Here is a 16,849-nt window from a genome sequence, read left to right as displayed (position 1 = left end):
ATGTTCCGAACATACGGAATTAATATAACAAAAGGTCGACTTTTAGTACGCACCCAAAAATATCGAGAGAAGTGTCAAAGAACGCGTATTGACCTCGATAACAATAATTCGAAGGCGGGAATAAAAATTTTAGCTCGTTCAAAAGATATTGACGAAAACCCGAAAAATGACCCCGGGTTGCGTTGGCGGCCCTCAGCCGAGCTTACAAAGAATTACCCTGGCCGGTCCACCAATGAGGTGGGATCTAAATTAAATGCATGCAAAATCCCTTTGTACGCAAACTCTTTTTCAGTGCACAAAAACATTACAACAATCACATGAAAATTGCCAACTTCAACTGCAAATATCTCCGGACAGAGATACAATTTTTCTTTTACGCCTTCGGATTGTTGTTGTCGAGGTCACCTCTCTCGATATTTTTGGACGCGTATTACCAGTAGACTCCTGTTCTAGACTTTTACCTGAATAAGTCAACATTCCCAATGAGTACATTTCGTTATGGCATCTCCATTATTTACTAATGTCATTTTTACGTGAATCGATTTAATAGTGAGGTTTTGACGTTGAACGATGAATTTTGAATTGGTTTAGGTTTCGTATATTCATAGGTTTACGAAAGTGCACGATTTCTTGGTGTCCTCACTTTGCATAAAATTACATATGTTCAATGTTCAGCGATACTAATGGATCGAGGCATAGTTAATAAATTCACTATAAAATTAAAAAAAAAATGTTCTAAGGAATTATGCAGTGCAGCTTATCCGGTATTTGTAAACTGATTGCTTCCTATTTCTACTACTAATATTTTTCGAAAATTGGCAAAGAAACAACACAGTTAACGGATGTCAATTCGATTTGGGAGCAAACTGCCCGCAATTGTCAAAAAATTTGTCTGTCGAGCAAACCTCTTGTGATTGAATCATATGAAAATACGTGATAGGATATGCTACCGATTTTTTCCTGATATCTTGGAGCGTCCTTTTGATAGTTACAGATTTGAAACTATAAATTGCTTAGTATAGAGGTTTAAAGGAAATTTTCTTTTGCAAACTTTTGCTCCTTTCAACTAAGTAAACAATTGAGATGCAAAGCTCTAGGATCACGTCTTCCAAGTCTTGATGATATGTGGCATAGAAACGTTTACTATTAAAGCTACTGCGGTGTGTATTTAGAAGGATTTAGTGATGAGCTGTAAGAATGATATAGTTTTAATACAACAAATATGCAAAGCAGCGAGGCAAAGGGCGGCAGTCGCTCTATTGGTAAGGTTGGGCGACAGTACCCTGAGGCATCGGCCTCGAAAGGTACTTTGTTGAACTCGAAAAAAAAAAAATTGCAGAGGTGGTTCGTATCTTTTAAATAAGATGTTGGTGATGCAAATGACTGTGTACATTTGACGTGATGTGCTACAAGGTGATGAAATGCGACGCGGGTGATACGTTCTATATTATGATGTTATTTTTAATTTGCAGTTCCGTTCGATTAACTGATATTATTGCTTTGTCTTTCTGACGAAAGTCTTGTGTATCGCCTTGTAAAAAAACCAACAAAATTGTAAGAAAGGTTTTTCTATTTTTTTGAAATTTGAAGTAAACGCCGTACCAGTTTTCCTTATACCTCCTTAGTTCCTAAAAGTAAACGCTCTCATAATAACAAAGATACCACAAATAAAACTTTTCAAAATCTTAGTACGATCACTCAAAGGAGTTCCTTTAAATTTTGTTATAAAATTTTATTGGTTTATCTGAAATAGAAAATAAAAAAGAGATTTAAAAAAGCTTAAAGAATTAATATTTTCATACCTTTTAAAACTTGGCGGCTCCCAAAATTTTTTGTACCATATAATGTGAGTTTTTCGAAGTTATCTCATATCATAAATTAAATGTCTTTACTCAGAGTCTCAGTTTTAACGGCAAGTGTATTAAGTGATATATATCTTTACTGAAAGTACTAGCAAACATTTTATAAAGAATTGAAATAAGTGAATGTATATATTAGTAATTATTTATTATTACGTTTCATTTTTTAACGTTTCTGTATCTACTTACTTTACAAAATTTTGTTTGAAAGCTGACCACACTGAACGCTTGGTTGACGTACAAGCCGAATCCATACCAGGTGGTGGCAAAGCGAATTCAACCAATTCGCAGTGCTGAAGAATGTCAAGTCAAAAGAAAATTGTCATTGATTTCGATTAACTGGCATATTGTAGTACAAGGCGTTGTATGGAAAATAATCAAGAAGAAGCAATCAGCTGTTGGGATAACAACACCTGGTACTGAATTCGCATTGGTTGACTACTAAAGTGTTCATTTTTAAGCATGTTTTTACAATTCTTGCAGTCGATGACATAACAGTGCATTTTTCTTAATAAAAACTTAAAAAATAATAAGGTGAGCGATCACTTAGAGGAAAGGTGCATTACGGCGGCAGAGCTTCGAATGCAACAGCAGCTTTTTTGCGGTAGAATGTGTTTGCAATGGATGTTTAATCATAGAATTTACGCATGAGATGCTTACTGTTTTAAGCAGTATATAGTTTTACAAAAAAGATATGTTCCTTCTCTTTCTAACACACTGCCGTTGGACAGTGACACTGAGTGTCAAAACAGTGTGGAACGACCGTTTGACACTGAATGAAGTGTCAAAATTACGGGGGTTATTGCCATCGGGAACGACGCAGGGATGCAATAATTAGCGAAAAAAGAGTGGAATATGGGTTGCTGTGTTGAAAAAATTTGTTAGACAAATTTAGTATGAAATACATAGTTCACTAAATGGAACTTATCGAAAATTTTACAAATGGGTATCCAAAGGCGAGTAGTTATATCAAAATTAAGAATTCAAACACGGAAGTAAAAGTTTTCTATCCGTTCCAAAGTAATACGAGAAAAACATTTACTACAGCTATAACACACACTACCACCAAAGTAGTGCAACGCTGCCGGGTGACTTGCACCAAGAAGGAGATAGAACAAGCATTATGGTTAGGTGAGCGCAGCTGTGAACAAACAGTTGATACATAACTCACTTGTAAACCTTTACAATGGCTTGAAGTACAAGCTAAAACTGATTGGCTGTTTGCTTTAAAGCGGAGTCATTGGTGCCGTTTGTCGTATCGCTGTAGTCGTATCCCTAACGTAATCCTATACGATACATGGTGATCGATTAATGGTGCCTTAACATAAAAATCGTGAAAATTTCATAAAAATTAAGAAAACTCAAAAAATTACAAACACATTCCATAAAAAATAAGTCTCTTAGTCATTACGTATCCAAAACAATGAATAAAATCTACAAAAAGTTATTGAATTCACCAACTCAAATATTATGGATATGGCGGAAAACAAAAAACCAATTGGTTGGCTACGATACGGTTCCGACCTTAGCGTTACGGTATGGCACCAATAATCGATTACATTCATTCCCATAAGGTTGGTCGAATCAGCTGTTATAAGGTTACCGATAACGCACCAATGTCTGCAGCTTTACTGAATCTCCGTCGCTATGCTCACACGACATAAGGGTGTACGCCGAATGGTTTTCCCAAGCTCTACAAAGCTATCGAGTGCACCACTGATTTAAACTATAAATGTGAATATGTACATATATGTATGTAACTGTTTTTGTTAGCAAGTAAGAAGTAATAAATATATATAAAAATATGAGTCTAATATGAAAAGTGAAGAAATGTTAAAGATTTTAATTAGTGCAGCCGTAGTGTTTGTTAAGAGCTACAAATACAGGGTGTTCTTTTTGTGATCATATATAACTTTTAGAAAATTTTTAGATGTGTCTTATTTTGAGGTGTTGAATTTTTGAAAGTTTTTGCATAATTCGTAATTTTTGAAATATTTAGAAAGATGCACAAACTTTCGCAAACTCAATTTATATATAATTCATAAAAGCTTTCAAAAGCTTCTATGTGATGATTGCACACATTAATGGTTCGACGTTCAACAACGGGATTTTGATGGGAGAAAAAGATACGAGAAAAATTGGTGCTACAACACAAATTAAGGACGAATTGACATATTATTATGTGCACAGCAAATACACACATACATAAATGTATGTTTAAATATACATATCGCTCATTTGCTGCAACGTCGTCATAACTCAAAAAACACAGTTTTCCAGGAGAGCCATTCAAAGATTTTAACTGCCATATGTTGCGCATATAAAGGCATATTTTCCTTTTTATACCACGTGCTAAATTTTTAACTGATCACGAAGATTTTTTTATGCAACATAGATCATGATATTGGGTACGTTTATATGTTATTAACTCAAAAGTCATGTTTTTTGAGTTATGACGACGTTGCAGCAAATGAGCGATATTTATGTATATCTGCATATGTATGTATATATTTATGCTGTTAACAGGATTCCTAACTATAAGGTACTCGTAATAGATTCAAACGTTTTTACCTGAGCTTTGTTCGGATACTATTATTGAATTTGCGGAACTTTAAACTTTAATAAATTTTTTTCTTAATTATACAAATTTTTTTTTTAACAAATTTTCGTTTTGCGAAGCAATAATAATTTTGAAAGCTCGATATCCCACCGTATTGATAAATAATATCATTTCATTGTGTATTGACTAACACTTCCTTACAAACTAAAAAATTTAGAATTGCAATGAAGTATTAGTGAATACTAGTGTATGTGTGTGTGTGTGTGTATATCGTCTTTTTCTCTGCGGTATGAGCATTAAGGAACTGGAATATGTCCTAATATAAACCAAACAAAGAGTAGGCTCTATGAGTCTGTAAAAAAAAAATTATTTTATAAAAGTGCGCAATGCTGACTGAGAAGACAAAAAATTTCAGAAAGAGTAGAATTATTTGCACTTTAAAATACATACCATACTATGTATATAGTTATGAACATAAAGAGATATGTATGTAGTGCACAAAATTTTAGTATTATTATATATTATGTTTTGTCTATAAGGAAGCGACATTTTATATGGCAATAGATAAACGAATAGAAAAAATCTAAAATATGTGTTGCAATAGGAATTATTTCGAGTAAGAAGCATATTGCTTTGATAGTAAGGCATCACAAATAGACATTATGAGAAAAAAGTAGGCATTGAAAAATTATTTGCATAGTACACTTTAGTGGGTTATTTATATACGCATGTATGTATATACAAAACAGATTTAATTTTTTTTTTTTGGAAAAAAATGCAAATGAAAGTTAAAATGCGCCCAGGTTTATATGTAATACTGAAAAATATTTTTACAGGGTGATACATAGAGTGTTTTGTTACATCACATTTTTCTCCATATAATGACACCAATAATGGCTGTGACACATGCCGAACTTTGACAGGCCGTATCTGTTATAAAAAGTTGTTTGCCTCTGGCCTATAGCCTACTAATACGGAGAATTTCGCTTGAAAATTCGGAATCAATGCAGCGAACGCTGAAGATGTATGTATGAAAACAGAGATTTCTGTAGCGTAGCGCGAAGTAAAGGTACTACACTGCAACAAAAAGTTGATAATATCAACCGAATGACGATTCCATTCAACCGAAATGTCTGTCAATTTTTGTCTTAATTGTTAATACTGAATTGACCGCTTCAATTGTTAAACAATAACCCCTTTATACGTAAACTATGGCTTAACAGCTATTACTGTCACGCTTAGAATATCATTGGAGAATGTTAATATAACAGCTGTTGATCAACATTATAATAAAAGTGAAGGCTGTTGAAATAGCAGAGATATCTGTGGCACCATATTCTTAAGAAGAAACTAGTGAGTGCCGTGCACGTAAATTTCTCTTTTAAATTAGCTAATGCATTTGCATAATATTGACAGTTGTTCGCTGTTGAAATGACTGACAAAATGTGTTTTTTTTAACAGAAAAATTAGTTAAATTGAGTATGAATCTACTGTTGAAATGGCTTAACCAGTTTGTGCTCTTGAAAAAAGCAAGTTTGTATTAAACATAATAAGATTTATTTTAGCGAAAGTCTTTTAATTCAAGTAGAAAAAAATACCATGGTGGCTTGATTTTACTAGCATCGGTGTTTTGAAGAGAACTGTTGAGAACTCAGGCAGTTAAGACGAAAATTCTCAGAAACTGACAGAAATTTCGCTTAAGCTTTTGGTAGGCTTAGTTAAGAGAAGAAGTCAAAATTTTGAAAAATCCAATTTAATATCTCAAAAATTTATTTTTCTCAACTGGTTTATAAATTTTCTAACCAAAACACTAAATGAACCACCCAACACACGTCTAATGGGATTTGCAATACTTTTTACAACTTTCGGGTATTGTTTTTGGTTTTTTGATAAGCTAAGAACAGAAAAACTATAATATTTACCTAGTTCAGGATGAAGTAAGAAGAGATTTAATAAAATAAAAAAACTGAATATGTACTGCGAATATACATATGTATATGCATACTCCTATGTAAGTCTTTTGTACTCCACCGAATAGGAATCTTCACTTTTTTTAATTGAACTTACACAGAATAAATCATTCCTTTTTTAGCGCCACCTTGTGATTTTATACCCTGATACATGACTTCATTCCAATCTTCACCGGTTAGAATTTGAAATACTGTAAGTAAGGCTATGGGAAATGTGTTGAAATTTGTTTCGGGGGTACCGCTTTTAAAACTAAATTGCCCGCCAAACAATTGCATGCCAAGTAATGCAAATATAAGAATGAACAAGAAGAGCAGGAACAATAGAGATATGATGGATCTCATCGAGTTCAATAATGAAATGACAAGATTTCGCAATGACGACCAATATTTGGTCACTTTAAAAATACGTAGTAAACGTAATGCGCGCAATACGGATAAACCGAATGAGCCACCCTTCACCTTAGACCATATAACCTCGAATATCGAACCACTAATGACGACACAATCGAAACGATTAAACGACGATTCGAAGTAGGTGCGCGGTCCAAGCGCATACATTTTGATAAACATTTCCGACATGAATAAACCCAAAAACACAAATTCCGCATAGTCTGTAATGAAATAAAAAAAATATTATTTAATTATTAATTGTTATAAAATACATAAATTTGTATTAGCTTCAGCTAAAGGGATCTTCAAATAACTTTTACGAACACGAAAATAGCCGTGGCAGTCAGTGATGCCAGGTAAAGATAACATAACAAAAAGTGACAAATTTCGAAATTAATAATTTTTAATTGCTCAGTTGAGGGAAATCTGTGTGAAAATTGTGCCGCACCCTGTTTGCTTAAAAAATCATATGATTAATGAGAACGAAAATCGACACTGATGATGGCACAACGCCGTAACCGGTTTGTCTCGAAACAAGGGATGACGCAAAATCGTTCCCATATACATCACTAATGTTTCATTCAATTGGGCCACTCTGTTTCGAAACGTTATTTTTGCTTTTAAACTAAATAGTGACGGAGCCTGAAATTTTCGAAACCTTGCTTGAGAAGATGACTTAATATTAATGGCAAAAGTTTCAAAAGATTAGAAAGTTGCATAAAAACAAATACAAAAATTTACAATTTTTTTTTGTAGTTATTTTTCTTTGAAACGTGTGGAATGTAAGGAATACAGGTGACATCTAAAATTTTTTATGCTATTATAAATTTGTTTGGCTTAATAATAAGAAAGAGCGAAATTTCGAGATCCATTATCATCACAATCCGTACAATTTTGGGTCCCGCCTTTTTCACAGCTAGTAGGCTTTTTTGACCAGTCGTTTTTAATTGCAAACAAAAATATTTATTTAAATTTTCCCACCTAACGTTTCGCTAGACTTCCTAGCATCTTCAGAGGTGATCTAATTTATTAACAACAATAATGATAAAAATATTACATTAATTTGTGGTATAAAGATTACATTAATTTATATATATAAGTTTATTTTATATATATAACAAGAACAGCACTAACATTGATTTACATACGTACAAACATCGACAACACTTACGTGATATATTCATTATTTAACTATTAAAACTAAAAACATTAGTACCATTTAACATTGGTATCATTGTCATACTGATTCTTAACTATAAACATTAAAGGTAAACAGCTGCTATGTTTTGTGTGAAAAGGAAAAGAAAATGAAAGCTGCAGCAGGGTATATATAGGGACTGCCTTAGCGCAGCATATCACAAGTGGACACTCAGCTGATCTGGCAAATACAAAAATAATAGATATGTAGGAACAAACACGGGAGAGCCAGATATACATTGGAAAGTCTGAGAATATTGGGAAAAAAGGGGAAATACGGTAAACAAGAAAGAGGACACACAAAACATAACAGCTGTTTACGTTTTATGTTTATAGTTAAGAATCAGTATGACAATAGCTATAATCCGGAGGCAAAATCCTGATCCAGATAAATAATGTTGCATGTAAATGCAACAACAACGATTTGAGCCAGATAAATCCAGATAGAAGTCTGGTTCAATTTGTGAGCCAGATAATTTGTTAATTACTTCTTTTTAGGTTAGCAACGCGGCCTTTAATATACCTACTTTTTCAAAAATAGATGTCGCTGCTTAGCCTTTCGCCGTATGAGTTAAATAAAAAATAGCGGCGACATCTGCCTATAACATTTCACGTGTGTGAAAATTTCACGACATCTGCTTCTCAAGTCTCTCAATGATCCAGAGCATTCCCGTGAGAATTGAGTGTGAGCCGGAGCTGTAAAACTCACTGAAAGACGGCAAATGATTCCAGTGTTAAATGGTACTAATGTTTTTAGATTTAAAAGTTAAATAATAAATATATTACGTAAGTGTTGTCTATGTTTGTACGTATATAAATCAATGTTAGTGCTGTTCTTGTGACCTACAAAAATTTCAAAATTCGCGTTGAACTTTTTTCCGAAAGGTGTTTGTATTCCCTCCCATATAAAAAATAAAGCTATGCACACTTCGTGTGACAGATAATCTGAAACACGCTTCGCAAGCAAAATTTTCAAAAATCAATACGAGTTTTTCAGAAACTTTTAACTTGAGCTTTGCAGGCTAAAAATGATTGGGCTACAAAGCCGCATACAAAACAAAAATAAAAATAAAAAAACGGGAAACAAAAAGGTTCCAATTTTTGTAAAACTTTACACGAATTTTCGACTTTTTTCGTAAATGTTTGTGAGATTGGTTTATAAAACTCAGTTATAAAATTATGCACTGCAATTTTTGTGTTCGCTGCTGTAACGATTCAATACCAGTTAAATTCTTCTGAAATCAGCTACATTTGGAAATGCTGCCACACCATGTTTTTATTTGGGACCAAAATTCATCGAAAAAAGGTCCAAATCTCAAAAAAATTACCAAATTTTTGTTTTATTTTATTGGTATATAAAGATGTATTCGTTGTAATATATAAAACTTTAGTATGTTTCCATGGTTTCCTATATACAATTTTACTAGACATAGTAAATGATTTGCTTTAATTCAAGGAACAAACAAAAATAAAATGTAGTTCATGGTATTATAAAAAAAAAAATAATAATAAATGTAAGGCGCGATAACCTCCGAAGAGATCTAAGGCCGAGCTTCTCTTCATGGTATTATATTTTCACATTTATAGGATGAGACTATGTCGTTCACCAACCCAACGTTGTGAACCTAGTTTTGCTCACAAAGCTCTTATTTCTAGCACTATGTTATTGATTGCAATGAAATAAAATGTATAGCGTAGTTAGGATTTAGTAAGGAACATGAAACTAAGCAATTTTGTTAGAGCTATTTCTATAGATGCTTACTTTTTCTCTTAACGTTTATACTTTATATCATACATAGCCTAGGTTCAGTAAAAGTGAGTTTTGATACCAGGCCTCAGGGGTTAATGGGGTTCTGCTTGCACCTACGGGGATAATTTTACACAAAATATTTCTTCCAATATCAAATCTCTTTTGCGTTTGCTTCAAAACCTGAATATAAAGATAAAATTTTTTAATAGCATTCGTTGTACATTTATAAAGTTATCGCCTTCAAGAAGTATTTCTGCCTTCCATTTAAAATATTTATTGTGCAAAGATACTTAGTTTTAAAGTATCTTGCGTGGCTTAACACCACAAAAGTCCTGGAATTCCTTTAACTGATTGAGCTGGGTGAGAAAGATTTAAATATCGACGTGCCTTCACATAACTACTCTCAGTATGCTTGAATTAAGTAAGTGGCAAGTACAATCAATGTAAAATAAATTTGTTTCATTCTTGTACATAGTTTTCAATTCATTAAACTTCAAGCTTCATCAGTTGCAAGCCCTGTAAAATTTCTTAGAGGCGCACGTACATTTGAAATACATGCTTTTAGCTCTACTAGTGACAAAAATCTTTTACTGAGTGTTTTATAACCGATGGAAATATTTAGCCATTATTATTATAATTATTAAACAAGAGTTTTTTTTTCATAAGTCCGTTGTTTCATCAACAATTAACGACAGTGCGTTTACCAACACTTTTCTTTATAATGCCTCGCCTAAATTATTTCCTAGGTGAAATGTCACTGTTCTCGTACATTTTTATTGACTAGGCAATTTTTTGTGGTGAGAAATCCATTGAAGTGAATTCAAAATTATATGTGGGTTAACAAATGTGCTGCAAATTTTTTGGGCAATACTGTGAATTATACATGAGCGAAAAAGAAAAAAAAGTACCAAAATCGTGGCAACTGCCTAAAACGGACCAAATTCACAAAAAGGCCAATTACCTTTTAATAATAAAATAAAATAACTTGTTGATAGAAAGTATGCTAGTTTTTGACGAATGACGTGCTTTAGTGCAAGTTAATCTTCGCTATCATGGCCCAATGTTTCGTTAAGTCCTTAGTTTCATCAGTGGTAAAAATACATTAGTATGTACACGCGTCAAACCACACGCAGATGGTATAAACGATATCAAGTTCAAATTAAAAATGTGATGTTATTAGTTTAACAACTTAATGTATTTTACTCCTGGTGAAGCTAAGGAGCTTAGTGAAATCTTGGCTCATAATAGTGTAGATTCTCTTGCACTTAGGCACCTCATTGGTCAAAAACTAAACGAATCGAGCTCAAGGCCTAACAATAATTTTTTATCATTATTATTGTTATGATACATTTTTTTTTAATTGAAAAAATTTTTAAATTAGAATAGAAGAATAAAAAGTGTTGTGATATCAATTGGCACGAACCAGAATATAAGTAGGATTAATGAAGACAAACAAAAACCCGCTGGGATGGCTGAATGGTTATAGCAGCGGCGCCTAAACGTTGCAGATGAAGGAATTTAGCAGTTCCCGAAATGGATCTATACAACGAGCTTTGACAGTTGTCTAAATTTTTTCTTTCTTCTATTCTAATTTAAACATTTTTTCAATTAAGAAAAAATTTAACATAACAATAATAATGATAAAAAATTATTGTTAGGCCTTGAGCTCGATTCGAACCCGCGATCTTACAAATCAGTAGGCCGATATAAAAACTAAAATAATTTTTATTGCTAAGTACTTACATAAAAATAGTGTTAAAAATTTTGGTTGACCATAATGCTCTACAGCGACACACATAGTATTCAGGAATACGAGTACGATCACAAACCAATAGAACCATTGCGTTTTCACCGTGTGCCGCATCCAAAAGCGAAAACGTTTCTCGGCACGCCAAAAGCCCGTACATCTTCCTTGAGGTTTCGGGCGTGATTTAAGGTATCCTATTATCAAAATTATAAAGAGAAATCAATCAGAAAATTTTAAATATAAATTGCATAAGTAGCTAAGGGAATAAATCGTTTAGATAATACTAGTAGTTTATGTAGGTGTGTAAATATAATGCGTTATAGTATATTAAATAATGTGCGAGCATATCTCGAAAACGCTTTGTATATGTTTTGTATTTTGATTAATATACATTTAACAAAATATGAAAATATATATTGTGTATCGATGCATATGGTTACTTTAAATGCTTGCATTTATGAATGTATTATATTTTTAAAATGAAAATTCAAAACGAAATTTTTTTACTGAAACACGCAAGTTGCGCGTCGTTACTATTATTATTATTATTATATATTTAGGCTTAAAAAAATTTTTAAGACTAACAAAAAAGGGCACTAACTGCTATGGCGATCAGCTCAGCGCATCGTTACTATAATGCAAAATCACTAAAGAAAATCTATAAACGAAAAGAACCCTACAGAAAAATCTGTCTGACTGTGAAAATATCCTGTTTGTGAGACAAAGATCAAACAAAAATATAATGAAGATATTCTTCATTGTTAGAGCATTTTTTTTGCTGAGTTAAGTTCTTGTCAGTTAGTTCTTTGATGGATCGGGCGCTTCGGGATATTCATACCTGGGCATTTAATGTCGGGTTGAAACTCAATGCGGAGAAGACGGATATGGTCTTGTTTACAAAGAGGTACAAGGTCCCAAATTGGACCAGGCCTAAGTTAGGAGGGATGGCCTTACAGGAGAAACCTTGCACAAAATATCTAGGAATCATCCTAGACAGTAAGCTGTCATGGAAGCTCAACGTGGAGGAGAGGGTGAAGAAGGCGTCGACGGCACTTTATACATGTAAAAGATTGTAAGTCCTATTCTATACTATGGAGTTCTTGTTTGGTGGAAAGCCACACAAAAAACACCATACCTCAAAAAATTAGAGGGGGTATGCAGACAATCGATGCTTAGCATTACGGGAGCCCTGAAAACAACCCCGACGGCTGCACTGTATGCCATTCTGCACATTCCACCTGTAGACCTGGTAGCAAAGACCATAGTAGTATAGCGTCATCAATCACAAGACGAACAGACTACCTGATTCCCTATCTGGGCTTCGAGGCAGATCTTAAGGCCACAATGGAGGTGGACAGGTGGTTCGAAAGTAGCGGAAGGAGTAGGGTCTGCGGTATACTGTGCTGATCCGGAAATAAGCAGATCCTACAGGCTGCCGGATTACTGCAGCGTTTTCCAAGTGGAAATATTAGCCGTAACCAAAGCAGTAGACACCCTGGAAGAGAATAACTTAAGCTGCAACCGTGTTAACTATTATATTGACAGTCAAGCAGCGATTAAGGCAATAATATCGCATAGCACAGCATCTAAATGCGTGTTAGAGTGTAAGCAGTCTCTGGAGAGAATCGGGACAGGGAGAAGCATACATCTATATTGGGTCCCAGGGCATATGGGAATAGATGGGAATGAAAAAGCGGATGAACTAGCTAAAAAGGGCACATCCCTTGAAGTTTGCCCCGTAGATGTCCCAATTAGACTGGGCGAGATTAAGCGAAGGCGAGAGGTGCACATGATCGACCAAGCGGGAAAGGCGTGGGTTAAAGCGCGGGGTTGTAAAGTGTCGAAGATTATGTGTAGGTCTTATAACCTTAGACTAACAAAGTTGCTTCTATCATTAAAAAGAGAGGACTGTATTCTGACTGGACACTGCCTTCTGGCGTCACATGCCTTTACATTAGGCTTGGTCAGTGATAGCAGATGTAGGAAGTGCGGGTTGGAGGAGGAAACGATCGAGCACGTTCTATGCTCGTGCCCTGCACTTGCCAGGCTAAGACTCCAGCTATTAGGAGAGATACAGCTGTCAGATCTAGAAGCAGCAAATGGCTTAAGTCCTAGGAAGCTTCTTGTATTTGCCAAGATGGCGGAGTTATTTTATAACATAGGTCCTGGTTTTTGATAGGGTTTTTCAGTTTGGTCGTTAAAACAAACTTCTGGTAACACTACGGACTCAATCAGTCTATGTGAGGTCCTCATGGACCGGCCAGTTCAACCTAACCTAAGTTCTTGTCAGAGAGTTGGTAAACGCACCTGTAGCAACACTTTAAAAACCTTATATCATATAGACTTCGTTTATATGTAAATGAGTATTTTCATGTCATATCTTAACATGACAAATTTTTCTTCGTTGCTTCGCTTTTTTTATTACCCCTTTCTTTAAGCTTTACATTTTTTTTCTTGATTTAGTTAGATTTTCACTTATGAAATTATTGACCTTCCCAGAAAAGTATCCTAGTAAGTTCTTTGCACGGTTTGTACTTTGTATATGTGCTTTTACCAAAGCTACACTTTTTTGCTTTTAGAAAGTTCTTTTATGAACAGGCTATTGCAATGTGTTATAGCTGTAAACTGATGAACGGAGTTGGCAGTGAAATATTTTCAAGGAAGCTCAATATAAATCATAGCCTGCGTTTACCAACCCATGGCATTTTTTTTTCAAGCTGAGCTTAAAGATATCTACTAAGCTGCTCCCTATTTAATTAACTTGCCGGTGACGGCCACTATTTCCATTTTTACCTACAGCCAAGCTGTCATGAAATCCCTACACTGTAGTGATTCATCGTCACTAGTGTCGTTAAAGTGCAGAGAAGCTCAAAAGAAGCTTACTGATAAGTGCAACCTGAACATAATATGGGTCCTAGGCCACAGTTACAACACGGGAAACTGCGCTGGTGATGAGCTAGCAAGAGAAGCACCACCTTGCAAGCTCTCACCACTACTGGCTGGGTGAATCCTCATCTAAATACTTGCAAGCACTGGCTGCGATCTCAGTTCACGGAACAAGCTTACGCGAGACGGGCGATGGAACCCACGTGCAAGGTATACCAAGCAAATCTGGCCCAAGCTGCATGTAAAGACATCGCAATCGGTCATACTTCTCAATCGTTTCTCTATTAGCCCATTAGTTGGAATTCTAACAAGTCACTACATTATGGGTACCCATGTAGAAAGAGACAGAAAGTGTAGAGAAATATCTATGCCATTGTCCAGCCTTGTCGAAGACCAATTACCGATGTCACCGCAGACACTTCTTTGGGTGCCTTGCGGCGCTAGAATCTGCAAATATAAGCGAAATTCTGCACTGGTAAACGCGCTGGTTTAGCTTTATGGGTGTATGAACCACGTTGAGAGAGAAGTCCAGTTGGTTCCACTATATATAGTTTATTGGCCTGTTGTTTTATGAGCCTGTTAACAAAAATAAGTTAAAATGTTCAAGTCCGAGAAAAATTTCCCTGTTAAAATTTAATGTAATAATTGGGTGCAACAACTTTTGAATAGTTTCGCATGTATTTTATGCTGATTGTTTTTAACGTTAAAAAGGAAACGGTTGCTATCCGTTTTAACGACTGTCTTTATTGAACAGGATACTGCTTGTCTTCCACTGCTGTAGGGGGTCATCGGCAAGAGTCCTGCAGTGGTTTTTCGAAATGGTAGTCAAGTCGATACTCCTATGGGGGAATGCACTGGACGCAGCGAGCAGTGATACTTGGTATGAGAAGCGCTCTGGGAAAAACGCACTTTCTTTACTATGCATGCATTTTAATAGTTCATAACCGCAATAAAAAAATAACATTGTTGGATCGCGACCTAAGACCCTTTTATTACACTTGTAACGAATTTACTGCAAATCCTCTTATTTGCAATCCTCTGCTAAGTTCGAATCACTAAACTGTTGAATAAATAACTCCAATTTGTAATAATGCAAAATGGCCTTTATTAAAGTACTTCACAATAACAAACTGTGCAACGAATAGCTTGCTTAATAACCACACTGATTGATAGCTCAATGAAACTCTACTATTCAAAATAACACTGCTATTGCTCGCTAGATATCGTCTTAATCAAACTGCTTGACATCTCAAATCAAACTGAGTTCCTTCTTACTCGCTTGCCCCGCTTTTATAGTTTACGCTGCATACTTCTAGGCTCTTCGGTTTCCAGAACTTACTAGTTGTTTCGGCTACAAAATCGCCAGCCACAACTACGTGCACAAATTATTGCTCTCTCTTGTGACAACTCAGATAAGATATATGCATGTGTTTGTAGTTTACAGTCTCCCGCACACACATAAGCGTATAAGTAAATTCATCGGTGTGTGATATCTCATCTCTCGCTACCTTGTATGTAAATGTTGCTCGTCGGAATGTGTACATATGTGTAGACGCAATTATTGATTCGTTTATGTAGATACATAATGATTGAATTATTGATGTGAATTCACGTCACTGCTTAGCATCGGCCTGGAGATGGCAGCACTCCTCAGTTTTGCTAATATTCGTAACACACTGATAGCGGTGCTCAAATTGCAGTTCTCATTAGTCCCGCCTGGTCACTATTTTACTGAGAAAGACCGGAAAGACTTTCTTATAATTTAAAAACTTGTTTCTAGAATTTTTATGTTGCTTTGACAGGGGTGTGAACCCAGGCTCTTCGGTGTGGTAGGCGGAGCACGCTACCACCACACCACGGCGGCCGCCAGAAATACCGTTATTCCGGGTATAAAATTTGATATCCCTACAGGCAGATATGATTTCCATACATATGTATATCAAATATCGGCCTTAAATGGGCAAACATATTTTTCTTACCAAAGCCTGACTAAGCTTTATATAATGAGAACAAATACAGAATATGTAAAACTCTGCAATAAAAAAAAATGGAATTCCTGATATTGTTAGCTATCATAGGGCATAACTAGACAGATTCGATTTTATCAGATTATTTTCTGGCCGGGCTGTTCCTCCATTAAATTTTACTTTGGAACTATTAAGGATTTTGGGCATATGTCAGGTAATAATTAAATCTGAGTAAATGCTCGGTATAAGGTGGTGTGATATAGCAGCTTCATAAATATGCACTCAAGACCATATCGGACTAGTTACCTTCTACAAAAGAGTTTTAGTGTTACTTGATTTTTCCCCCGATAAAAAGAAAACAACATAATTTAAGCAAAGATAATGTACTTGTTCGTCAGTAGGGAACTCTCCGGATGTATGTATCTACGAGAACCAGCAATTAAGGCAAATTTTTAAGAGGCATTAATGTAGCTTACAGTAAAAGCTGCTAAATCTTTGAATAAGCGTAATACTATTTTGAATG

General features: G+C 34.9%; 1 protein-coding gene across 22 annotated transcripts in view; it reads right to left on the bottom strand.

Moving 5' to 3' along the window:
• cac (cacophony) overlaps positions 1-16,849 on the bottom strand; it is a 503,311-nt gene that overhangs the window by 192,314 nt on the left and 294,148 nt on the right. For 21 of the 22 annotated variants that reach the window (XM_067783991.1, XM_067783979.1, XM_067783982.1 and 18 more), the window contains 2 exons: positions 11,470-11,667; positions 6,487-7,000 (listed from right to left, as the gene is read on the bottom strand). In XM_067783991.1, the coding sequence (XP_067640092.1) occupies positions 6,487-7,000; positions 11,470-11,667 (712 nt within the window). The remainder of the gene's footprint in view (positions 1-6,486; positions 7,001-11,469; positions 11,668-16,849) is intronic. The other variant, XM_067783985.1, reaches the window with a different exon arrangement.

Source organism: Eurosta solidaginis, chromosome 4 (genome assembly GCF_040869045.1).
Source record: "Eurosta solidaginis isolate ZX-2024a chromosome 4, ASM4086904v1, whole genome shotgun sequence".
Classification (NCBI taxonomy): Eukaryota; Metazoa; Arthropoda; class Insecta; order Diptera; family Tephritidae; genus Eurosta; species Eurosta solidaginis.
The sequence above is the reverse complement of the archived record's forward strand: the minus strand, read 5'-3'. Positions and strand labels throughout refer to the sequence as shown.